Source organism: Malaclemys terrapin, chromosome 2, assembly GCF_027887155.1.
Source record: "Malaclemys terrapin pileata isolate rMalTer1 chromosome 2, rMalTer1.hap1, whole genome shotgun sequence".
Lineage (NCBI taxonomy): Eukaryota > Metazoa > Chordata > Testudines > Emydidae > Malaclemys > Malaclemys terrapin.
Genome location: NC_071506.1, coordinates 127,881,945 through 127,907,532, shown reverse-complemented (window position 1 = coordinate 127,907,532; position 25,588 = coordinate 127,881,945). Strand labels below are relative to the sequence as shown.

General features: G+C 48.8%; 1 protein-coding gene across 3 annotated transcripts in view; it reads left to right on the top strand.

Moving 5' to 3' along the window:
* The window catches only part of TACC1 (transforming acidic coiled-coil containing protein 1), a 90,493-nt gene that overhangs the window by 4,662 nt on the left and 60,243 nt on the right, over positions 1 to 25,588 (top strand). Inside the window, exon 1 of one of the 3 annotated variants that reach the window (XM_054017042.1) lies at positions 8,045 to 8,359. The exons of the other annotated variants lie outside the window; for them this stretch is intronic. Coding sequence (XP_053873017.1) covers positions 8,286 to 8,359 — 74 coding nt within the window. The 5' untranslated portion in view covers positions 8,045 to 8,285. Of the gene's footprint in view, positions 1 to 8,044; positions 8,360 to 25,588 lie in introns of those variants that run through there. 3 annotated transcript variants of the gene reach the window in all.

Genomic DNA, 25,588 nt, shown 5'->3' with positions numbered 1-25,588 from the left:
GTTATTTTTAAACCAGAGGCATCAAAATTAAAGAGCTTTCTTGGCCCACAGGAGCCCTGCCGGTCTCGGGGCCCTGCCCTTGTAACTTTCCTTCCCACCACGTCAGTGCAAGGATCTGTTATGGCTGAGCAAAGGCCAGTTTCTCGTGAATGTCAAACTGTTTCCAGCTGTTTCTGTATTAGTCAGACCCGTGGGTGAGGCAGAGACAATACTTAGCCCACAACTGCAAAGTGAAAGAGACAGAAATAATGCAGGGAGCAGCGAATGCCCAGCATGGTGTTCATAATTCCCAATCCAGCAACACTACCCCCAGGAAAGCCTGGCTCTGGGGTCGTTGTGTTCTATGGAGTCGATCCAAAAATCTCAGGGCTTAAAAACATGTCACCTGTTGTTTGATTAATGTGATGCTCCCAAAATGTGGCATCTGGGCACATGACATTGGACTTTTCAGTACGGTTCAGCACCCACATCGGGGCCAGGCTCAATGGAGCTCCGCACGTTGGCTCCGGTAGTGGGTGAGGGGCCCTGAAGGTGCTGCATTAAGGTGCCCACAATGAGCAACACAAACCTCCTGGGCTAAAGACCCATCTGAAAACACTCTGCTTGCACTCCCCCCAGCTCATAGCTAGGGACTGTCAGTGTCAGGAGAGCATCTTCTCTGATCTCAGCCCAGGGGAGTTGGAGTTTCTTTTACTCTTTGCACAACAAGATATATATGCAGCAACTGCAGGACCACAGTTGGGTCCTGAATAACTGTGTTTATTAAACAGTAAATACAAACACAAAATAGTAAATACAAACATGAAGTTTAGCTACATACAGACTGCCCCTAACACAAAGAATACAGGTACCACCGCCAGAGGGGCTTACAAGCTATTAAAGTGCTGCTACTTATCCTACACACTACAGGAACTGGCCAGATTTATTTACAAAACAGTTCTTTAAGATCCCAGCTAAGCAGCAGAATGTACAGTAAGTGTAGGCTTAAAAGTGACAGGTAGAAACAATGGCATCAAAAATCATTCCCTCTTCACTTGCCTGCCAAGACCTGAGATCAGGGCTCTGTGCTTCCCCTCTGCAGCTGGGAACACTAGGCGGAATGCCGTCCTCTGCTCTGCTTTACTGCTAGGGTTTCCCTGCCGCAGGGCCACCAAAAGGCAGGTGTTAGCCAGTAAAGAGCCCGTCAGGCCATCTCTTCAACCTACATTAGAACATTCCCAGGGCTACCATCTAGCCTGTCTGCAAAGCATCCCGTGTCCCCACGCACAGCTTTGTCTAGCAGCACACTGGCTTTCACTCCACCAAGGTGCCTGCACTTATTCTGAGCTAGGCTAAGAACCATCCTCTTTAGCATCATCCCACTGCCAGTGCAGACAGCAAGTGGTCATCTAACAACTGCACCAGTGCAATCAGTCCTTCAAACACCGTCCTGCCATGTCTCTTTAGCAGATGCCGTGCTGGAGACTCTTAAGGGAGCTCTTTCCAGGCTATTCTCTGAGCCCTGCTCTTAATTGTTCAGGGACAAATGGCTGTTTGGGTTATTACCCCACCCCACCCATCAAACCCTTGAGTGAGATGAACAATAAGCGCCTCGGATGGCTGGAGGCCACTCTTTGGCAGTTACTACTGATAAGTAACCCAGACAATGCCCCTGCATGTCAAGGGGGCCTTGGGAACTGCTTGCACTGCTCAGCCATTGACACGGGACATTGCACACGTCAGCTGGCTTTAGCCACATCCTAGGGATTATTCATAGACTGCGTGCACTCGGGTAGGAGACCTACTGCAGTGCCCACATGACTTTCACCTGACTTGGCTTTCTTCTGGGTGATACTCAGGGTAGCAGGAGCCTCCGGACCATCAGACTTTTCCCCGAAAAGAACTGAACCACAGAAGGTAATTTTCCCTTGTCTAAAATGCTTTCTTTAGACTCTGGGGAATTTGGGATGGTTTTCATGCTCCTGTGATTAGAACCATCCTAAATGCTGTCGTCTGTGATCCCTTTGCATGCAGAGGGGAGGAATTCTGGGTCTCTATTTATGTGGACAACATCTGGCATCTTTCAGTGTTGTATGTATATGTGGGTATGTGCAGCGCAGAGTTCATCCAAATGAGTAACAAGTATTTTACCCCGTCAGGCCAATCCCCGAGGAAATACCCCAGCAATAGAGCTGTGGTGAAATGATTTTTTGTTCTTGTGGGGGGAAAAAATGTAAAAGAAAACAGAAAAGAGTTTTCCTTTGTGTTGACATTTTTCTTTGAAAATGTTTGGGTTTTTGTCAAACAAAAAAGTAAAATCCCCAAACTGAACATTTTTCAGTTTTTGAGTTTTCAGTTTTTTGACAAAAATGCCCAGAATTGACCACAGAAGTTTTCTTGTCAAAAAAGCCACTTTTTGTCCAAAAAAAAAAAAAAAAAAAAGGAATGTTCAAATGAAAACATTCAACCAGTGATGTCGTCTTCTATGTGTTTCAAATGCTGGCTATCAAGACCAGTCCCACGTGCCGAGGCAGGACCAAGTAAAGCTAGACCACCCCGACAGGTGTTTGTCCAACCTGTTCTTAAATCCCCTCAATGACGTGGATTCCACAACCTCCCTTGAAAGCCTGTTCCAGAGCTTACCTACCCTGAGAGTTAGAAAGCTTTTCCTAATATCTAACCTCAATCTTCCTTGCTGCAGATTAAGCCCATTACTTCCTGTCTGACCTTCAGTGGACATGGAGAACAATTGATCGACATCCTACACCAGCCCTCTGGTTCCCCCTCCCTCTAGACTTCTTTTCTCAAGACTAAACATGTCCATTTTTTTAACCTTTCTCATAGGTCAGGTTTTCTAAACCGTTTATCATTTTTGTTGCTGTCCTCTGAACACCCTCCAGTTTATCCAAATCTCTCCTAAAGTGGGGCACCCAGACCTGGACAGAGTACTCCAGCTGAGGCCTCACCAGTACTGAGTGGAGCAGGATAGCTACCTCCCGTGTCTTACATACAACACGCCTGTTAATACAGCCCAGAATATTAGTCTTTTTCACAAATGCATCACATTGGTGGCTCATATTCAATTTATCAACAGTAACCCCCAGATCTTTTGCAGCACTCCTGTGGAATGGTTTTCTCCAGGAGGAGAGGCTATTTTCAGGGAAACACAGCGCTGATGGAAATATCTGCCTCATCAGGAACTCCTTGATTGGGTTCCTGATTGCCCCAGATAAGAGCCACTGAGCCTGTGATTGCTTTTGACACAAACTCAAGAGGAGATTATTTGTCAGCAGCTGTGAATCAGACTTTGCAATTGTTACACACAAAAATCCACCCATTATGTTTACGTCTGTTCCTAAAATGCAACATTAAGAACCCTAGTCTCGGGACATGTCCTGCTGTGTAGATGGAATTTCAATGGCCTTTCCCATTCTGCCAGTGTACACTTTAGTGCATTACATATGAGATAAGAAGGGTACAGCCCTCAAATTCACCCAACCACCCCCCCCTGGAAAATAGCCAATTCCAACATAAACATGATGGGACTTGATTCATGTCTCTGGATACTGGTACTTTGATGTCAGACTTCCACTGTGGTATAATTAATAATGTTATGGACGAGAGTAGTACAGTTAAACACAGTCAGTGTTGGATCTTCTGCACCACTACAATACAATGGCAGCACATGGATCTGGTGGTGAGAGCAGAGAAGTGCGTCTAGTTAGGAGCTCGGAGGCCGAACCTCTGGGAATCATGACTCCTGGATATTGTCTGTGGTTCTGCTACTGTCTTGCAGCACGATCTTGGGCAAGTCTCTGCCTCAGCTTCTTCTGTGGAATGGAGCTAACAGCTCCTTACAGAGGCTCTGAGAGGGTTGATTAATGAATGTGACCAGATAACACAGTGATGGGCACCTGACAGATGGACTAGACATGATGGGCTAGATCCTCCGCTTGGGTGACTCTGTAGCTCCATTGAGTTTGGTGCCGCTATGTGATTTATACCAGCGGAGGATCTGGCGTAATGACTGTGAAGGTCAATGATATCCTCAGATACAAAGCTCCAGAAAAGTGCAAATGATTGTGATTTCTATGCAAAAGGTAAAATACTGCATCTCTAAATACAGCTTTGCATGGTAATGTTTAGTTCAATAAAATAGGATACAACTCTGTATTATTACACCCATACGTGGCTGTTATTTTAACCACAGAGGCACATCCAGATTACAGCTTGTCATTGTTAATAAAAATGAAAATCACTAGTGCTGAAGAATGGTTGACGATTGCCCAGTAACCACTACATACCAACTGCAACAGTCATGCACCCTGTACACAAACAGGGTGATCTGAAGGCTCATTTGCAAATCAGCCAAAAAACGGGATCTTCTCAGCATCCCCTTCCCGTACCATGTTTGTTTCTTATAATCAGGGCCGGCTCTAGGCACCAGCAAAACAAGCTGGTGCTTGGGGCGGCACATTTTTAGGGGCGGCATTCTGGCGCGGGCCATGCCGCCCCTAAAAATGTGCCCCGGCCGCCCTAACTCACCTCCGCTGCTGCTGCTCGCGCGCCGCTGCTCACCCTCCCACCCAGGCTCTCAAACCCGGGAGGGAGGGGGAGATCCTGAGTGGCCGCGGCGCGTGAAACAGCGGATTCGCGCGCCGCGGCCGCTCGGGATCTCCCCCTCCCTCCCGGGTTTGAGAGCCTGGGCGGGAGGGGGAGACCCCGAGTGGCTGCGGCGCGTGAAACAGCGGATTCGCGCGCCGCGGCCGCTCGGGATCTCCCCCTCCCTCCCAGGTTTGAGAGCCTGGACGGGAGGGGGAGACCCCAAGTGGCAGCAGCACACGCGCTGCTTCTCCCTCTCCCTCCCTCCCTCCTAGGCTTGAGAGCCTGGGGGGGGGGAGGCAGGGCTGGGGATTTGGGGAAGGGACGGAGTTGAGGCGGGACCAGGGGTGGGGTAAGAAAAAAACGGGGGCGGCCAAAATTGTTTTTGCTTGGGGCGGCAAAAATCCTAGAGCCAGCCCTGCTTATAATGATGTATTTACCAACATAATTTAAAAATATATCTGTAGATGTACACCTCATATGACAATAGCTGCCATCCCTTCCTGTTGTACGACCATCACCACGGGCCCAATGCCGTGTCTTTTATGCATGAAAACACCCACTGGCTTCTCTGGGAGAGTGTCTGGCATTGGAAGTACATAGTTGGGTCCCAAGCGCGCACTGCAATTTGTTTCAGTAGTTTGTTAGTACAAGAATTTTTTATGGGCCAGGTTTATATGGATGAAAGTCTCCCATGCCTGTGTGTGAGATGCTGTCCAGATTATAGGAAGGTTTTTAAAAAAACTAAGCTGGTTTTGTTCCAATTGGAGCATTTTAAACCATTTGCTGGTATTTTCTGTTTGGCTGTTTGCTAGTTCTTTACAAAATGTTTATAAAATGTCTTTATAAAATGTTTGTTTATCTCCTACTTGGACACAAATATTATGAACCCCTGGGACACAGAGTTTTGCTACAGGACTGCTCGGGTGGTGCTGCTGTTATGGTGCAGGTGGCCCTTTAATTCTATGCCCCCGCTTTTAGACGGGTGTGAGGCAATAGTCAACAGGGCTAAGGCCTGCTCTTCCTTTGCAATTTGTACCTGCAGAATGCATTGAAATCAAAGCACCTGCAGCTCCAGCTGCCTGAGTTGCACCCACAGTCAGGGAGCGAGAGGTGCAAGCACCCAGATTTGCACCCACCCTTCAACCGTAGGTGCAACTGCACCTAGAAAAGGAAGAACGGACCTCAGCACTTTTGAAAATCTGCCCCTCAGAACTGACTGAAAATGACAACCCCCCCCATACTGGACAGGCTAGGTGAGTTTGTTTGGGATGTTTGACATTGTGATAATTCAGAGATAGCGAGCAAGGAAAAATAGCATGTCACCAGTTTGCTGGGGTTTAGTTCTTATTCTTTTTTACTTGGGCAAGGAATGTAAATGTAAAACATCAGCTTTGGCCTGGACTCAATGCCCAGTGAGCTTGGGAGCTGTCTGGAGGAATTCTGTGGATCAGGAACAGCTGTAGGTGTCTGTGCATGTGCAGTATACTGCATCCTGCTCGTGACGTTGTGCAGTCTATATGGTTTTATAAAAACATGATAAGTGAATATAATGTAACTGGGATAGTTTTATAAAGATTTGATAATAAGTGAATATAATGCAACTGGGATATGCTTTGTGCAAAAGGTCTCTTGTAAGGTATCATTATAAAGCTTATAATCTACTGAGTGTGATCATCCTATTTGTAGAAATGTACCACTCTTGTATCTAAAACTAGAAATATAAAATATAACTCTGAGGGCCTATTGTAATTATGTAAAGTGTGGGCCAGTAATGATGGTTTGGAATCTTGATGACTCCCATTAACCAGGACCATTGTCTGCAGATGGTTGTGTTTACCTGTTCGTCTTCCTGTATATGTGTGTGCTGGCAAGTGGGCAATGAAGTCTTGCAGTGACATGTGATCATGTCACCTGAACTGGAATCCATCTTTAACCTGGTGCTTTTCCAGTGATGGGGGGTGGAAACCCAGAGGGACAAAGGGTTCCCGCCTTGTGCAAAAGGTATATAAAGGGGTGGAAGAGAACAAAGGGAAGAGAAGAGCCATCATGAAGAATCCCCTAGCTACCACCTGAGCTGGAACAAGAGCTGTACCAGGGGAAAGAATTGTGCCCAGGCCTGGAAGGTGTCCAGCCTGAGAAAAAAACTTACTGAAGCATCTCTGAGGGTGAGATTATCTGTATTCAGTTTGATTAGACATAGATTTGTGCATTTTATTTTATTTTGCTTGGTGACTTACTTTGTTCTGTCTGGTTTCAGAGTAGCAGCCGTGTTAGTCTGTATCCGCAAAAAGAACAGGTGACACAAGTACTCCTGTTCTTTTTGTTCTGTCTGTTACTGCTTGGAACCACTTAAATCCTATTTTCTGTATTTAATAAAATCACTTTTTATTTAGTAATTTACTTAGAGTATGTATTAATACCTGGGGGAGCAAACAACTGTGCATATCTCTCTATCAGTGTTATAGAGGGCGAACAATTTATGAGTTTGCCCTGCATAAGCTTTATGCAGGGTAAAACGGATTTATCTGGGATTAGACCCCATCGGGAGTTGGGCATCTGAGTGCTAAAGACAAGCACACTTCTGGGAGCTGTTTTCAGGTTAACTTGCAGCTCTGGGACAAGTGATTCAGACCCTGGGTCTGTGTTGGAGCAGACGGGAGTGTCTGGCTCAGCAACACAGGGCGCTGGAGTCCTGAGCTGGCAGGGAAAACAGAAGCAGGGGTAGTCTTTGCACATCGGGTGGCAGCTCCCAAGGGGGTTTCTGTGATCCAACCTGTCACAGCGAGCAAGGAAAAATAGCATGTCACCAGTTTGCTGGGGTTTAGTTCTTATTCTTTTTTACTTGGGCAAGGAATGTAAATGTAAAACATCGGCTTTGGCCCAGACTCAATGCCCAGTGAGCTTGGGACCTGTCTGGAGGAATTTTGTGGATCAGGAACAGCTGTAGGTGTCTGTGCATGTGCAGTATACTGCATCCTGCTCCTTTAAACAATGCAGAAGGTGCACCCCCACAAAACGATGTAAGCCCCAGGCTCTGCAGGCATTTCCCCTCCTGGCTGAGCACTGAGTGGTCTCTTTTCCTAAGCCCCCAAGGTGTCTGACTCCTATTCTGCACATTGGCCGGCACACACCATTCTCTGCAGTGAAATCTGAACGGAGTGTGAAATGTCGTGATCTCACACTGAAATAAAGAGAGGATTCGGGGGGTTGCAGGGAGGGCACCCGGCCCCCCAGCTCCCTGTTGCAGGCACTCCTCTCCACTCATGCAAACCCACTGCCCTCTGCTGCAGGGCATCCTCACCCGCCCTTCATACAGCCCCCCCCCCACACACGCTCACTGCCCCCTCTGCAGGGCATCCTCGCCCCCTCCACACCCCTCCCTGCTGCAGCAGCTGCTCGCAGGGGCCGGCCGGCTGGAGCGGGGACGAGTCCGAGCGCTGCCCGGGGAGCAGAGGGGACCGGGTGCAGCGCGCCCGGGGCGCCCCCTGGGCCGTGCCACCAGCCGAGCCCGGCCCGGGACCCTGCGCCCCGGCGCTTCCCGGCAGCCCCGGGGCTGCAGCCGCCCAGCCCGGCGGGAGAGGCGGAGGCGGAGGCGGGGGCTCAGCAGCGCCCGGTCCCGAGCGACTAGTGCAGCTGCGCGGCAGCAATGCGGGGCCCCAGCCCCTGAGCCCGCAGCCCCCAGCCCGGCGGGCGCAGGCACCATGGGAGGGGCGCAGAGCCAGAAGCAGAGGGAGCCGCCTGCAGGGCAGGGACCCCTGGGGCGCGAGGAGACCAGGTAAATCCCGGGGGGCGCGAAGGCGCAGCACTCGGGGTTACACTTGCAGGGGCGCGGGACTCGTAACCACAACTCTCAGCACCTGCCCTGTGACCCTTCCTGGTCCCTGCACTCACTGGCTGAGGCTGGGGGCGCAGGAGAGGGTCCCATTGTGCTGCGTTGCTTCAGTTGGCCTGGCCTGGCATATGAGGCTTGTGACTCTCCCCCGTCCATGTTCCCCAGGCATGAACCACCCAGCTCCTTGTGAGCGCTCCCTCTGTGGTGCAGAAGGGGAGGGGGGCTGGGTTCCCAGCAGAGGATGCTGTCCCTGACCAAAGAAAGTGACTCAAAGTCTGTAATATTGGGGCTTCTTGGAACTGGAGAGTTTTCTAGTGGTTTGTTTAAAAAAATGTTATTTAGTATGACACCAGAAGCATCTTATTGATGCGACTATGTCTGCTCATTCTTTTCATGTGGGAAAGAACTTACACGATGACATTCAAAGCTCCGAAACATGTTTTATGCAGGGAAAAAATGGTTTGCAAGTATGTGTATAAACTAGAAAGAGGTTATGAGATTGGTTATTGGCTAGACACCTTCTCTTTCCTGATCTAGTGCTGTGGAGTGTTGTGTTTGTTTCATACTGCTACTCCCTGCTGCTAATGATGAAACTGCAGCTTCCAGATTATGTTATTCTGTAGTGCTCCCATTTTATCTGAGGTTTAAAGTAAAAATCAACAGTTGCCATTTTGTTTATATTTCCCAGTCATAATGAAAACAACAAGGAGTGAACTTTAATTATAAAGTTAAATGGTATAAAGTGACCCCCGTGAGTATAAAGCAGGTTATAACAAGTGGAGATTGGTGATACCAGAGCAGGCTAGAACAGTTAGGAGAGAGAGAGAGAGAGGTTTATATGTTTTTTCTCAAAGTGGGTAAGAAGTCTGGTCCATTTTTCAAACTTGTGACCTCAAAATGCCTTTGCCCTTAAGAAATAATCTGATTTGGCACATGAAACAGCCCTGCCTTGCTGGGACTTTTTTTTGTTTGTTTCAGTGATGGGAACGGAACAAAAGCGTGTTCAACTCTGCATCTCTCAGTATAATCCTGAAAGTTTTCAACTCGATAAAATCACAGTCTCACAAAGAGATCCCAGGCTATTGAGAATAAAACGTTATCTTTTAAGCCTAAGGATCCTGCCATAGAGCACTGCTGTCTGTCAGTTGTGGCTAGAAAAGATAGCACAGAAGTTGGACCAAGACTTGGTTTTGTAGGTTGTAAGATCAGAACACGTTGTTCTCAGACAGCAGAGTTTGAAATCTGTAAATAGAGGCAAAACCACATTATTACATGATCTGCAAGGAAGAAGAGATACTGCCAATCATAAAATCCAACTTTCAGAGAAACTTTAAAAGAATAAGCCAGTTGTCTGCTACATTCCCCACCCCTGGAATATCCGCATGTTATAAAGTATGTTGCTTTTATAAAAAGATTTAAAATGAGAATATAGCCGTGGGTTAAGTCATGAGGCATGTGGGATACACCAGGCATTAAGTCAAGGCTTTGGTTATACATAGGGCCCTACCAAATTCACAGCCATGAAAAACGCATCACGGTCACGGACCATGAAATCTGGCCTCCCCCATGAAATCTGTATTGTATAGGTAAAAGCACACAAAAGACCAGATTTCATGGGGGAGACCAGCATTTCTCAAATTGGGGGTCCTGACCCAAAAGGGAGTTGCAGGGGGGTCACAAGATTATTTTAGGGGGGGTCGCAGTATTGACACCCTTACTTCTGCGCTGCTGCTGGTGGGGTGCTGCCTTCAGAGCTGGGCAGCTGGAGAGAGGTGGCTGTTAGCTGGGTGCCCAGCTCTGAAGGCAGCACCCCACCAGCAGCAGCGCAGAAGTAAGGGTAGCAGTACCGCAACCCCCTCTACAATAATCTTTTGACCCCCACCCACAACTTCTTTTTGGGTCAGGACCCTAAAATTACAGCACCCTGAAATTTCAGGTTTAAATCGCTGAAATCATGAAATTAACTACATTAAAAATTCTGGGACCATGAAATTGACCAAAATGGGCTGTGAATTTGATAGGGCCTTGGTTATGCAGTTAGATAACCAGTGCCCATTTTATGCAAATGTGTACCGTAGTGTGTTAATGTCTCTGCCAGGTTTGGGGGAAGGGGAGACACACCCGAAGCAGGTGTTCACCTGTAGTAAATATTTTACAAGCCAGTCCTTGTTTGCATTGCAAACACACTGGATTCAGAGAGGGAGTTAGCAAAGTTAGCTTTTAAAGTCTTTGCTGTATCTCATGAACAGTGCTTTCTCGGATGTGAATTGAGGGTGATCCCAAACAGAAGAACACACCATTGTTTGCTATAAATGCTAGAGCAGTGTTTGAAGACAAATTAGCCAACACTGTGTGTGAGAAAATCCTGAGAGGAAAGCACATGCCACAGCAATGGAAAGACAGCTGCTTGCTTTGTAGTCCTTAGGAAGATGCAAAAGATGCTTAATAAACAGCCAAGGGTGTGACAAAAACCAGCCAAACTGAGTAAAGCCTGGCACAACAGTTTATTATAAAAACAAATCCCTTAGTTTAGGGGGAGGGATAGCTCAGTGGTTTGAGCATTGGCCTGCTAAACTCAGGGTTGTGAGTTCAATCCTTGAGGGGGCCATTTAGGGATCTGGGGCAAAAATCTGTCTGGGGATTGATCCTGCTTTGAGCAGGGGGTTGGACTAGATGACCTCCTGAGGTCCTTTCCAACCCTGATATTCTATGATTCTAGTACAACAGCTAATGTCCAAGATAGAATGTCTGGGGGGCTGAGAACCGGAGTCTGGGAAAGAAAGAAATAAGAAGATGAAGTGTACATGACTGTTAAAGGAGGGAGAGGAGCTGGATTGGCAAACTGATCTGGATGGAGCCTTGTATGAGGGAAGGTGCTGCCATGATGGGATGGTACATCATACTGACCTAGGAAGAAAATGTATTGGCTTATTTTACCTGATGTAACCTGACTATCTCTAGGTAGTCTGATGGTCTTCTCTGTGCTAAGGATTGTGTGCTGGGTTTTCATCATCTTGGCAAGATTCGTTTATTGATGATTATTCTGTATGAATAACTAAAATGTCTGGATCGCCTGAACTGTGCATCTTGCTTGACAAATGTACATGCCCTGAGGAGTTCATCATAGGGTGACCAGATGTCCCGATTTTATAGGGACAGTCCCGATTTTTGGATCTTTTTCTTATATAGGCTCCTATTCACACCCTACCCCCGTCCCGATTTTTCACATCTGCTGTCTGGTCACCCTAATTCATCATCCTTGAAATGGAGTTCTCCTGCTGCTGTAACTCAGACACCCTCTTATTCTAATTCTCTGATAAGCCCGGAGCCAGCCAGCAAAACTAGTTTTAGAGCATTTGCCCAATTCCCAAACCAGCCTCCAAGGAGAGCAAGCAAGAGACAGGGAGGGCCAGAGAGAAGTGACTATCATCACCCTCCTGCCTCTGGTGTCCATGAGACACACTGTCACCTTAGGCAGACTGTTTCTCTCCCCTCCCTGCTGTAAAATTCCAAATGTAACCTAGCCATGTTCCCTGGCACTGCTGCTGTTGTCCTTCATCCATTTGTGAACCAGTGATTTCTAACCGAAATCCTTATATTCTGTTCCCCTCTGCGGTTAGGATGAGGTTAATGTACAGTTTGTGTTACAGTAACCACCTAGAGACCTTAAGTGGATCACGACCACATTGTGCTAGGGGCTGTACAGATATAGAGTAAGGTACAGTTCCTGTCATGAAGAGCTTAATTCTTAGCAGACAAAGGTTGAGAGGAGAAACAGGTATAGAGAGACAAAGAGCGTTGCCCAGGTTCATGCAACAGCTCAGTGGTAGAACCAGGATTTGAACCCAGTTCTCCTGAATCCCAGTGCTGTATCCTCCCCATTGGACCACACTGCATCTTCTAATCCCATCACTAGCAATGTCAGCACAGAGTGAGTTGTGTGTGTGAACTTTAGCAACAGAAGCAGCAGGCACATTCATTTGTTGTGTAGGTCCTACATAAACATTAGTGATTTATTTTTTAAATGTCTTGGTATCAGAATGGTAGGACAAGATATTTAGAATGTACCCTTGGTTTGTTTCTTGGTTGATGGCCTTTTGGGCTGACAACACTTGGCAGTGGTCACCTATTCATTTTGTGCAAAATGATCTTTCAATGGGACCTTGACACTTGGCAAATGTCACCTCAAGGAGCAGTGACCAGTAACAATGGGCTGAAACATTTCATTCGTACCTCCTCAAGGCCACAGAGAATATCCTTTCTGGGTTCTCCTGGGCATCGTGTATGCCCCATGGAGTTAAGATTCCCGCCGTCTCCTGGCAACGAGGGCATGGTGATAACGAGTTTAGAAGGGAGGAAATTGCATTCTGCCTGCCTCGAATTCCAGGGCAGTATTCATTAGATTTCTCAGAGTCAAATGGTCCATGTTTAGAATGCGTCTTTCATACGCATTGCGGAAACACACAAACTTTCCCACAGAAGAGCAGACCTGTCCTTCAGGTTCTTCATCCTCCCTTGGCAATGGCCTAACCCTGACAACTCAGAGGAAAGTGGCAAACTGCCATAATATATACTAGAACAATTGTGTAATGCTGTACATCAAGTGTAGGATTCCTTCCTGCCCTCTGGCGGCTTCTATCCTGGAGCATGTGATTTGATTACCCTTATCTTACCCATCAAAATGACACGGGTTGTTGTTACTTTATCCCCGGTCCCTTTTTAGCATTTCCGCTGTAATACAATGCTTCACTCCCGTGGCAGGGAGCCCTGCAGGATGGCTACATGCTGCATAAAAGAGTATTTCCTAGTGTCTGGTCTAAATTTACCTGCCATTAATTTAAGCCAGTGACCTTCTGTTCTCATCTTCTGTGGAGCCGTATGGAAAGTAGGCACACATCAGTTTTCACTGAATCTGAAACCTCAGTTGTGCGTCTTAAAACCTCCAGCCAAGATTTTGCTTCTTCTCCAAATCTCTCTCTGCGCTTGATATTTTCATGTAATTGTATCAACCAGCCGATTGCGAGACTAAGGCAGATACTGAATTTGTTGTTCAGCACACGTCCAGCCCAGCGTAACTGTGATGTGATGAGCATGGCTTCAGTCCCTGCAGAGTGACTACGTTCCAGAACCTCATTATTGGTAACTTTATCTTGCTATGTGATGCAGAGTATGGCACGCAGATGTTGTAAGTGGAACTTATCTAGAAGCTGAATGTGATGCCTGTAGCAGGTCCAGGTTTCACACCCTACAACAAGTTGGAAAGCACTTGGTTTGACGCTTAATACTGTGTTGCTGCCAGACTCTGCCTGATAGACTGCCAAATGATGAACTGGCTTTGTTGGTATGCCTTGTCAGTATTTAGCAATTACTGAACTAGTATAAAGCTAAGAGTAAGGGAAGCAGATAGTCCAAGGGACTAAGGATGGGAGATGGAACCGTCTACCTTCATTAATATGTCCAGATCAGTTGTGATAAAGAGTCCTTGTTCCCATCTGATGTCTCATGTTGGCAATCTCAATGGCTGCATAGCCCCTGGAGAATAATCTCTGCCTCTTAGGCATTCCCTCCATATGGAGGCAGTTGGTAGTGAGAGGGAAGCCATGCAGCCCATGGTGCCGTTTGTGATAGCTCAGGGTTTCTCACTGGGTCTGCGAGTCATGTCCAGGGCCGTCGGCCTGGCTGATCAACTCCTCCCTCTCCTTCCCAGTGCCTATTGCACGCCACGGCACAGCTGTTCAGTGGCATGCAGGAGGCGCCGAGAGGGAGGAGCAGGGACGGGGCACACTGAGGAGGAGGGGGGGGGGCGGAAAGAGGTGGGGCAGAGGTGGGAAGAGTGGGGGTGGGGCTTTGGGGAAAGGGGTGGAGTGGGGGCGTGGCCTGGGGCTGAGAGTGGGGCTAGGGGTCTGCAAAAATTTTTAAATCAAAATGGGGGTCCTCAGGTTGCTAAAGTTTGAGAACTCCTGTGACAACTGAAATGCACCACAGCGTTGTACCTAGAAAACAGCTGTGGCTTCTATTTGCCATTTTCTCTGCAGCCAGAAATTATCATCAAAGAAATAGATGCAGAGGTCACGTCACACGCAGAATAGTCATTCCCTTTTAGAGATCTTGGCTGGCAAACGTCAGATATTTGCGAAAGCAGCATCCCATCCTATTGGGACGGGGCGAGGGTTAGATATTGATGCCCCTGAGCACAGCTGTCAGCATAGCAGGAACAGCACTCCCCTCCTGCACTCTTTTGCAGAATTCCTCAGGGCTTCGTCAGAGCTGCTTGCCCCTGCACATTTCCTAGCAACGGCAAAATGTTATGGAACTATGGTTACAACACAACTCCGCTCTTGAGGAGGTGCTTAGTAATAGGCCTAATTATAGGCTGAAAGGACCAGGGTAGAAAATTTTGGGTAAGGATCTAAAACGCAGGAATGGACTGCGCAGAGGTTTAGACTGTTGTGCTTAGAACATAGGTTGTTTGAGAGTTTCAGTGATGGGATTTGCCTGTAGCTCAGGATGCCAGTCTGGTGCAGGGAGGAAATGAATGAAAGACATTCCAGCCTGGAAGTAGTTGGGTGCCCTAGGTGTGGCCAGGGGCGGCAAGCCGCGGGGGGCGGCCTGCCAGTCGCCGTGAGGGTGGCAGGCAGGTGGCTTTCGGCGGCGCGCCTGCGGGAGGTCCGCCGGTCCCGTGGCTTTGGCGGCAAGTCGGCGGCGGGTACGCCGAAGGCGCGGGACCGGCGGACCTCCTGCAGGCATGCCGCCGAAAGCCACCTGACTGCCGTGCTTGGGGCGGCAAAATACATAGAGCCGCCTCTGGGAGTGGCGATTTGTTGCTCTTAGACATCTTGGGCAGTTGTCCACCCCCAAACGCCCCCAGCTGGCAGTCTCAGCGGAGAGTTCCTGCAGCCTAGAGTGACCAGACAGCAAGTGTGAAAAATCGGGACAGGGGGTGGGGGGTAATAGGAACCTATATAAGAAAAAGACCCAAAAATCAGGACTGTCCCTATAAAATCGGGACATCTGGTCACCCTACTGCAGCCTGAGCTTCCATCTCACTCCCCAAGGTGGTCCGTCAAGGTCAGGCACTGGCAGCGCGGTGGAGAAGCTGGCATCGCTCTTGCCTGGATAAATGGAGGAATTCACTCTCCAGGGTTGCCAAACCAGCGCTTTTCACTTTAAATTAAACTCACTCTGAGAAGGGAGTTCTGCGGTGATTGCAGTTGCTTTGAGCTTTCTGACTGGTATAAATTATCCAGTTAGATAAAGGTGCTCAAAGCAGGAAATCATACACGAGTGTTGAAGCCTTTCCCCTCACACCCATTGGCTAGTGCTGGCTATACCGTAAGAGGAATAACTTGTTCCTCTCGTGTACTCTGCATCCCAGACATGCCTGTAGCGATTGTTATAGTGGGTGGCGGGAAGAGGGGGCCAAAGTGTTAAACTCAGTCATCTTCATTTGAAAAGCCATCCTCAGGAGCCCTCTAGTGGTTATTGCTTCTAACGTTCCCAATAGATACTTAATTTTTTAAGCTACTTTTCAGTGTATGGGGAACAAACAGGAAGAACTAGAAATACTAGTGAATAATAACAATTACAACATAATTGACTTTACAGAAACTTGGTGGGATAATTCATATGTCTGGTGTATTGGTATAGAAGGGCATAGGCGCTGACTCCGTGGGTGCTCCGGGGTTGGAGCACCCATGGGGAATAAATGGTGGGTGCTGAGCACCCACCAGCAACCCCACTATCAGCTTCCCCCACCCCCTCAGCACCTCTGCCCATTGGCGGGCCCCGCGGATCAGTGCTTCCGCCTCCCGCCCGCCGCGAACAGGGAGGAGCAAGGATGTGGTGCGCTCGGGGGGGGGGGGGGTGGAACTGGGTGGGAAGAGGCGGGGCAGGGTGGGGCGGGAAGAGGCGGGGCAGGGTGGGGCTTTGGGGGAAGGGGTGGAGTGGGGGCGAAGCCAGGGGTCAAGCATCCCGCAGTACTTTGAAAAATTGGCGCCTGTGGGGCTACAGCTTGTTCAGGAAGGACAGGCAAGGAAAAAATGGAGGAGATATTGTTTTGTATATCAAAGATGTAAACTCTTGCCCTGAGGTTGAGATAGGAGTGGGATGCAGACCTGCTGAAAGGGTAAAAGACAAGGGTGATATCATGGTAGATGTCTTCTATAGACCACCTAACCAGGAAGCAAAGGTGGTTGGGGCTTTTTTTTTAAACTGTCAAAATAATCCAAACCACAGGATTTGGTGGTGATGAGGGAATTCAACTTCCCAGACCTCTGATGGGAAAATAATACAGCAGGGCCCAGATTATCCAACAAGTTTGTGCAATGCATTGGAGACAGCAGTTAAGGGAGATGCTGTTCTAGATTAGATTCTGACAAACAGGGAGGAACTGGTTCAGAATTTGAAGGCAGAAGGCAGCATGGGTGAAATGATCATGAAATGAGAAGCGTTCATGATTCTAAGGAATGGTAGGAGGGAAAACAATGGACTTGAAGAAGGCAGACTTTAGCAAACTCATAGAATTGGTAGGTAAGTTTCCACGGGAAGTAAGTCTACGGCGATACGTAAAAGTCAACGTGGATTTGTCAAGAACAAATCTTGTCAAGCCAGCCTAATATCCTTCTTTGACAGGGTAACAAGCCTTGTGGATGGAGGGGCGGGAGGAGCAGTAGATGTGATATATCTTGAATTTTTAGTAAAGCTTTTGATACTGCCTCACATGACCTTCTCATAAACAAACTAGAGAAATATAGCCTAGACGAACCAACTATAAGGTTGGTACACAACTGGTTTGAAAAGCACACTGAGAGAGTAGTCAGTTCAGAGATTCAAAATCAAGCTGGAAAGACATGTCGAGTGGGCTCCCACAGGGATCTGTCCTTGGTCTGGTTCTATTCAATATCTTCATAAATGTTTGGTTAATGGCATAGAGTACACTCATAATGTATGTGGATGATACCAAGCTGGAAGGGGTTGCAAGTGCTTTGTAGGACAGGATTAGAATTCAAAATGATTTGGACAAACTGGAGAACTGGTCTGAAATAAACAGAATGAAATTCAGTAAAGACAAATGCAAAGTACTACACGTAGGAAGTAATAATCAACTGCACAAAAACAAAATTGAAAATGACTGCTTAGGAAGGAGTACTGCAGAAAAGGATCTGTGGATTATAGTGGATCACAAATTAAACCTGAGTCAACAATATAATACAGTTGCAAAAAAAGCAAACATCATTCTGGGATGTATTAGCAAGAACGTTGTAAGCAAGACACAAGAAGTAATTCTTCCACTCTACTTAGCACTGATAGGGCCTCAAGTAGAGTTTTGTGTCCAGTTCAGGAAAGAAGTGGACAAACTGAAGAATGTCCAGAGGAGAGCAACAACAATTATTAGAGCTCTAGAAAACATGATCTACGAGGAATGATGGAAAGAAATGGGTTTATTTAGTCTGGAAAGAGAAGATTGAGCAGGGGGGAAGACATGATCATAGTCTTCAAGTACATAAAAGGTTGTTATAAAGAGGAGGATGATAAATTGTTCTCCTTATCCACTGAGGATAGGACAAGAAGCAATGGGCTTAAATTGCAGCAAGGGAGGTTTAGGTTGGACATTAGGAAAAACCTCCTAACTGTCAGGGTAGTTAAGCACTGGAATAAATTGCCTAGGGAGCCTGTGGAATCTCCGTCATTGTAGATTTTTAAGAGCAGGTTAGACAAACACCTGTCAGGGATGGTCTAGATAATACTTAATCCTGCCTCAGTGCAGGGGACTGGATTAGATGACCTCTCGAGGTCTCTTACAGTCCTACATTTCTGTGATTCCTCCATCCTTCACGACAAAGCCCATGTTACCAGTAGCCTAGTCAATGTGGACTGGATTTGCAGGATGCTGGTAAGAACAACAGGACTGATGAAGCTGTTGAAGAATTATTCCCTTTCCAGGATGAACCAAAACACAGCAAAGACCTCAATCTATCCTAGCCTGTTGGACTCTTCTAGCGCCTTCTTGCCTTCTGCCCAGCAAACAGTGGCAGCATGCTTCCATATGTTACACAAGGGGGTCATTTCACCCACATCTGGGGTGGGTCACAGCAGTTGTTTAATGTCAACAGCACCTCAGGGCAGGAAGTGAGGATTGCTGGGGGTAAATTAGCAATGCATCTGAGCTGGAATTTTTCCACGCCATTGGGACTGATATCCCTGCTCTTACACAATAGAAAATGGGATCTTCGGGACAGCAGGTGGGCAGGACCCTAGTTTTACATCTCTGAAAGCACCAAGGCAGGGCACAGCCTCACAGGGCACAGTGCTCCTTGCTGAATCACCAAAACATTGTTCTTCTTGAAGCTCCTAAGAGTTCTTTTGAGGTCTCCCATCCAAGCAGTGACCCAGCCCAACCTCATCTACCGTGTAAGAGTATCAGAACACACGGTAATTTCACTGCAGGCTATGAACCAATGGCCATCTCTCGTTTCCTGACTTTTTAACCTTTCCCTCCCTTAAGTCATATCTCTTTATTCCCCTGATTTTCTTTGTCTTATTCCTTCTCCCCTTCCTGCTTGCAGAATGTTTTCCATGAGATACATTTGTGGTCTTTTTTTCCATCTTTATTCTTGTTTCCTAGTAGCCTTCTGAATCTTTCCATTACTCACTCTTTCCTAGGTCCATGCTGCTTATCTAGACTAGGCAGATTGTCAGTGAAAGAACTATATTAAGCCTTTCCTTAAATTTTCTCTCTACCATCTGTAGGTGAGTGGCAGACAGGAGTTATCCAACATTCATCTCTTTGGTGTCGCAACAGAAGTCAGGAAATTTTGTTATGAAACCTTCTATGTAACTGTCTATCCAGTGCTTTCTATAGCACCTGTCACTTAAATAGCTTTTTCCTCCTGTGAATAATTCTCTTCTAAGACCATTCCCAAAGGTTTGCTTTTTTTGCAATGGAGCGATAAAGACCATGTTTATTTACATGCTTTTAATAAATGATTCTACTATGATAAAGGTACCCATTTTAAAACAGAAAAAAACCCCGCCTGATGATAAATACAGGAACATGGCACAAAAATCCAGCCTTTTCCTGTTTGTTCTGTGAAGTCCCTCACCCACTGTAAAGTAAATATATCCTCACACAACTGTTTAAATTGAATGGTTTGAATGTACACCTCTACCCCGATATAACGTGACCCAATATAACACAAATTCGGATATAACACGGTAAAGCAGTGCTCCGGGGGGCGGGACTGCGCACTCTGGCAGATCAAAGCAAGTTTGATATAACGCGCTTTCACCTATTACGCGGTAAGATTTTTTGGCTCCCAAAGACAGCGTTATATAGGGGTAGAGGTGTATTGTGCACCTTGGGTGATTTATGTAATAACCAGTTATGGCCGAATATTTTTTTCATAGATTCTAGGACTGGAAGGAACCTCGAGAGGTCATCGAGTCTAGTCCCCTGCCCTCATGGCAGGACCAAATACTGTCTTGATCTAAAGCATCTCCGATCCCCTCAGTGCTATAACCTGCTGTGTCCTGAGTTTCACCTTTGGCCATATGTTGGTTCTCTGTTCTTTCGGTTCTATATCTGAAACTGGCAAGTCAGTACTATCAAAAGCCATTATCGGAGCCAAGGACTGGCCAGGGAACAGAGTCCAAATCTGGTCTGCAACTGTCTGAGAACTGAGTTTAGGAGTCTCACCCAGTGTTCCCTCTAATTTTTCCCACCCATGTGCAGAATGAATTTTCTTATGTGCACCAATAGGGAGGTGATGTGTGTCACCTCCCTGTTGGTGCACATAACAAAATTCATGTGGTGGGGGTGGGGCAGAGGATTGAGGGCTCGGGGGGGCAGGGATGGGGGGCTTAGGGATGGGGCAGAGGTTTGGGGTGCAGGGGGGTGAGGACTCTGACTGGTGGTGCAGGGGCCGGGGTTGAGGGTTTGGGGTGCCGGCTGCCTGGGGGCTACGGCGTGGAGAGAGGACTCCCCCCAGCGCTCTCTCCCTGCAGCAGCACTGGGCTGGGAGGGGGAGAGGTGCCTCTTCCCGGGCTGCAGCATATCCATGCCCAGGGCTAGGTTGGGGCCGGGGGAGGGGCGTCTCTCCCCCAGCCGGGGCAAGTCCGGGGCAGGTCCGTGCTGGGGCCGGTGGGGAGAGGTGCAGCAGGTCCGTGCTGGGATCAGCAGGGAGAGGCGCCTCTCCCCGCCGCAGCCCTGAGCCCCTGCGCGGAGCTTAGTAGGCAGCTGCGCAGCCATGCAGCTTAGGCGGAACTTAGGTCTCACCTCTGCAGCTGTCATAAATCTACGGAACGCTATGGACTAGTACATTGGCACCACACTTACAATTGGCAGTCTCAGCTGTGGGGTCATCGGGGCTCAGCTAATGGGTCCTTTCAGGTCCCCACTGATCTGAATGGCAGAGCATTGGAGGAAGCCTGCCTGGTAAACGTGCGGCCAGAGCTGGCAGCTCCCACACCAACAATCCTCCCAGAATCAAAGCAACCCGTCGCTGATTTCTCATGTGCTCTCCCCATTCAGCCCTGCTGCTTAGATGAAGGACTCCTTTCATCAGCATTTAAATGACAGCAGCTCAGCTCTGACCTCGTGTCAGGTCTCTGGTTTGACTGCATGGTACCCAAATCCCCTGCACCTACTGGGAAAATCAGAGACTTTTGTTCCCCATTATCCACAGATAACAGCATCACCATAGCAACAGCTGTGCTGGCATCTGGGCTGCACCAGCACCTGCAGGTGGGTGGGGTTGGGCAGAGGATCAGATGCAGTGTCCAGTATCCCTCCGGAGCTCAGAAATCCCGAATCAGCCCCCCACAATCCTGAGATAAAATGCTGGGGGTCTGTTTGTTTACCTCCTGCTGTTGGAGCCATCAGGGGTCATGTTTTCAGGTTTCTCTCTGCAACCAGGAAGGCTAGAAACGTACTTTATTTTTTAAAGGAAGGCTGACGTTCTCGTGTTCTCCCTGTGAATTCGGGCACTGGGGCTGCTAGGAAAATGCCTACTCTCAGGAGACTCCTGGGAGCTGGCAACACTGACATCTCAGATAAGGAAATGGGGAAAGGCCCTTCTCAGGATTTTGTGAAACAACAGCGCACGTTTTGAGGCCTCTTGGCCAGGCTCCCATCTACAGAGAGCTTCACTTTGTGTGCTTGGAGCTCTCCAGGGTAAGGGACAACTCATCAGTTTAGGGCCAGGGAAATGTCACCGTATCTGACCTCCCCCGCAGGTTACTGGGCCAGTTCGGTGCACTGGAGAAGCCCCTTCCTGTTCCTGACTGAGGGGGCTGCGGTGAAAGCAATCTCTAAGCCCAACCACTTGCCCTTGAACGCGCTGGGCTCCTGATGGGCAAGCGAGGGAAGAGACCAGCACCCCACTGTATCTGCCCTGATCTAGGGTTACCATATCTCAAAAATAAAAAAAGAGGACCCTCCACGGGCCCTGGCCCCGCCCATTTCCCCACCCATAGCCCCGCCCCAGCCCCGCCCCTTCACCACCCTAACTCCGCCCCCTCCTCCCTTCCACTCCCAGCCAGGGGGAAAGGGCTGCCCCAGTGCTACCGGCTTCAGGGTTTGCCGGGCAGCCCCCAGACTCTGCGCCCCCAGCCGGCGCTTCCCCAGTGCAGCTGGAGCCCGGGAGGGGAAGCGCCCAGCCGGGGGCGCAGGGTCTGGAGGCTGCCCAGCAAACCGTGAAGCCGGTAGCGCTCGGGCTTTGGGCAGTCCCTATGCCTCCGGACCCTGCGCCCCCAGCCGGGCACTTCCCCTCCCGGGTTCCGGCGGCGCAGGGTCTGGAGACACGGGGGTTGCCCGAAGCTGGTAGCTCTTAAACTCTTAAACAGAGCCGAAGAGGAGCAGAGCCTCCCGGTGCGGCGGCTCTGCTCCTCCCCGACTCTTCGGCTCTGTTTAAGAGCCAGGCTGCCCGAGCACTACCGGCTTCGGCCAGCCCCCTTGCCTCCGGACCCCAGCCGCCGGCCGGGCACTTCCCCTCCCGGGCTCCGGCGGCGCAGGGTCTGGAGGCATGGGGGCTGGCCGAAGCCGGTAGCGCTCGGGCAGCCCGGCTCTTAAACAGAGCCGAAGAGTCGGGGAGGAGCAGAGCTGCCATTTTCCCGGACATGTTCGGCTTTTTGGCAGTTCCCCCCGGACGGGGGTTTGAGTGCCGAAAAGCCGGACATGTCCGGGAAAAAGAGGACGTATGGTAACCCTACCTGATCTGGAGGGGCCGACTCTAGTGTGAGAGAGGAATTCCCTCTGGCCTGGGCCTCTGCACCCAGACCACCAGCAAAAGGGCCCTGCAGTGCTGCCAGCAGCATTTCATGAGTTGCTGACGTTTTTGTTTTGTCCTCACTAGAGCTGAACTTCTATGAAAAGTGCAGAGCGAATCCAGGGAAACCTGGCATGGGTGAACAGCCCCTGGCTGAAGAGTGATGAGTGTGGGGCCAGGGCTGCCACGTGAACTGTGTCTGTCCATCCTTGCCATGGAGAGGCCATAGGAAATACGCTCACACGCTGGCATCACCCTCAGATCGGAGACCGGGCACATTGTGCAAATGGGGCCATTGACTGAGGATAAAGCCGCTGTCTGTGTGGGCAGCCTCAGTGCGGAGCCTGGCTGCACATAGAGGAGGAAACATCTGAGCTCAGTAGCAGGGATTTCATTAGCAAGGCTCGGTCTCTGGGGTGTGCTGCTGCTACTGAGGCAAAACATCTTCCTGGAGAGCCAGGCTATCGTGGGGTGGAGCTGGAGCTAATGCTGGTGCAGAGCACCGAGATAAGGTCTTTGCACCATTGAAATCCCGCTTAGGCCCTCAGCATAGGGTTTAAGTGTCACATGGCCCTTCTATACCGGAATGAGCTTCACCCATAGTGAACTGCCCCCATGATGTTCTGGAGTTCATCCCAGCTCTGTGCACACCCCGGTTACGCCTACGCAGTGAACTGCAGCCCACGGCAGCACGTCTCGGGGCTCGCGCTGTGGCACAAAACGTAACTGTGGGGATGTTTGGACTCTGAAGCCTAGTGACAGGGACGAGCTTCAGAGCCCAAGCCGTCACATCTACACAATTGATTTTAGTGCTATTGTGCAAGCCCCACAAGCCTGCGTGTGTCAGCCCAGGTTCTGGGATTCACTGCCGCGGGCTATGGAGACGTACCCACCCCAGTCTCCCTGCTCTGCTTAGGCACATTTTCCAGGGCAGAGCAGAGCCTTTTCAGTTGTCTAAACTGGTAATTTTCTGAACCGGACTCCTAAGAGTTAACTTTGATCATGTAACTTCTTGTGCAGGAGAAGTTCCTAAAGTTCCCTGACCCAAACCATGGGCTCTGGGATTGTTCAGCCTTTGTGCAGAAAACCAGGAGGTTTATATAGTTGTTTATTGGTAATGAAGTGTATTATATAAAGTGGAGTTTCTGCAATTGCCAGTTGGGCATTAATCACAGCTGGAGAAAATTCAGTACAATGCAACCAATTAACTGAAGGCTGCAAAGGAACAGAACTGTTAAAATGAAATCGTTCTCAGTCAGCTGAACAGCTGAAGGAGAAAAAGGAAAATCTGATGACAAGTACAAATGATGGCCATGGACCACTGGCCATGTGTGCACCAGAAACTAATCCACTGACGACTTACAGTGCATCTCCTGAAAAAGATCAAAACAAGACGTACAGCTTCCTAGAGCTGGCACACCGGGACCAAAATACATATTCCAGACACGCTCCTTTCTCCAACCCAGGGCATCTCGGGTTAAACTATGACAAACACTGGTCATGCTGGGTCGGCTTTTAGACTTGCATTTCCAGCTGCCTTCCTGGAGGAAGAAGACTGCAGCAATCAGGAAAATGCAGCAGTTGCTGAAGGAAATAATGTCCTGTGGCCTGACCCTTGCTCCATGAGTAACCTTATTCATTCACGCAGCCCCACTGAGCACAGCAGAATGTCTGCTTCAATGAGGGCTACCTTTGGCCATGCAAGTTTGCAGGGCTAGACCCACAGGCTGGAAATGTGGCAAAGCGGTGTGTGCATTACACACTGCACGGTGAGGTACCTGCTCCTGGCTAGGGAGCAGAGGCCGCTGAAGAAATGATATCATGATGATGATTATTTTACTGTCCTGCACAGAGTGTTCATAGGCTGCCAGCTGCGGAAGGATTTGAGGAATGCAAAGCTCTGGAGCCTGATTCTTGAGTGTGGCGCTGCTGGAGGGAACTGGAAGGATCACCCCAGTGTAAGGAAGGGGGTTTCCCGGCCTGCGTTGAGTCTCTGGAGAGGCTCTTATGCCATCACTATCCCTGAAGAAAGGAGTGTGGGCATAGCTTTCCTCAGATTCCAGAAAATATCATCATGCCACTATATCAACCCATGGTACGCCCTCCCCTGGAATATTGCCTGCAGTTCTGGTCGACCCAACTCAGAAAAAATGTATTCGAATTGGAAAAAGTACAGAGACGGGCAACAAAAATTATTAGGGAATGGAACAGCTTCTGTATGAGGAGAGATGAAAGACTGGGGCTGTTCCACTTAGAAAAGAGATGACTAAGGGGGGATATGATAGAGGTCCATAAAATCATAGATGGTTTGGAGAAAGAGAAGAAGGAAGTGTTATTTACCCCTTCACCTAACACAAGAACCAGGAGTCACCCAATGAAATTAACAGGCAGCAGGTTTATAACAAACACAAGGAAGTACTACACCCAACACATAGTCAACTTGTGGAACTCATTGCCAGGGGATGTTGTGAAGGCCAAAAGTATAACTGGGTTCAAAAAAGAATTAGATACGTTCCTGGAGGATAGGTCCATCAATGAAAATAAGCCAAGAAGGTCAGGAACACCCCCCCACACTCTGGGTGTCCCTAAATCTCTGACTGCAAGAAGCTGGGACTGCACAATAGGGGATGGATCACCTGATAATTGCCCTGTTCTGTTCATTCCCTCTGAAGCATCTGGCACCTGCCACTATCGGAAGACAGGACACTGGGCTAGATAGATCATCGGTCTGTCCCAATATAGCCATTTTTTATGTCATTTTTGGCGACTTGCATCCTGCATAACCAAGAGACTATTTAACACATGCCAGGGGACCTGTCTGGGGTGGGAGCAGTGTAAGTGTGCGTGTTATTCCACCTTTGCATGCAACCCTCCCAGGATCCGTTGCCTGTGCTTTGTGCTCCTTGGC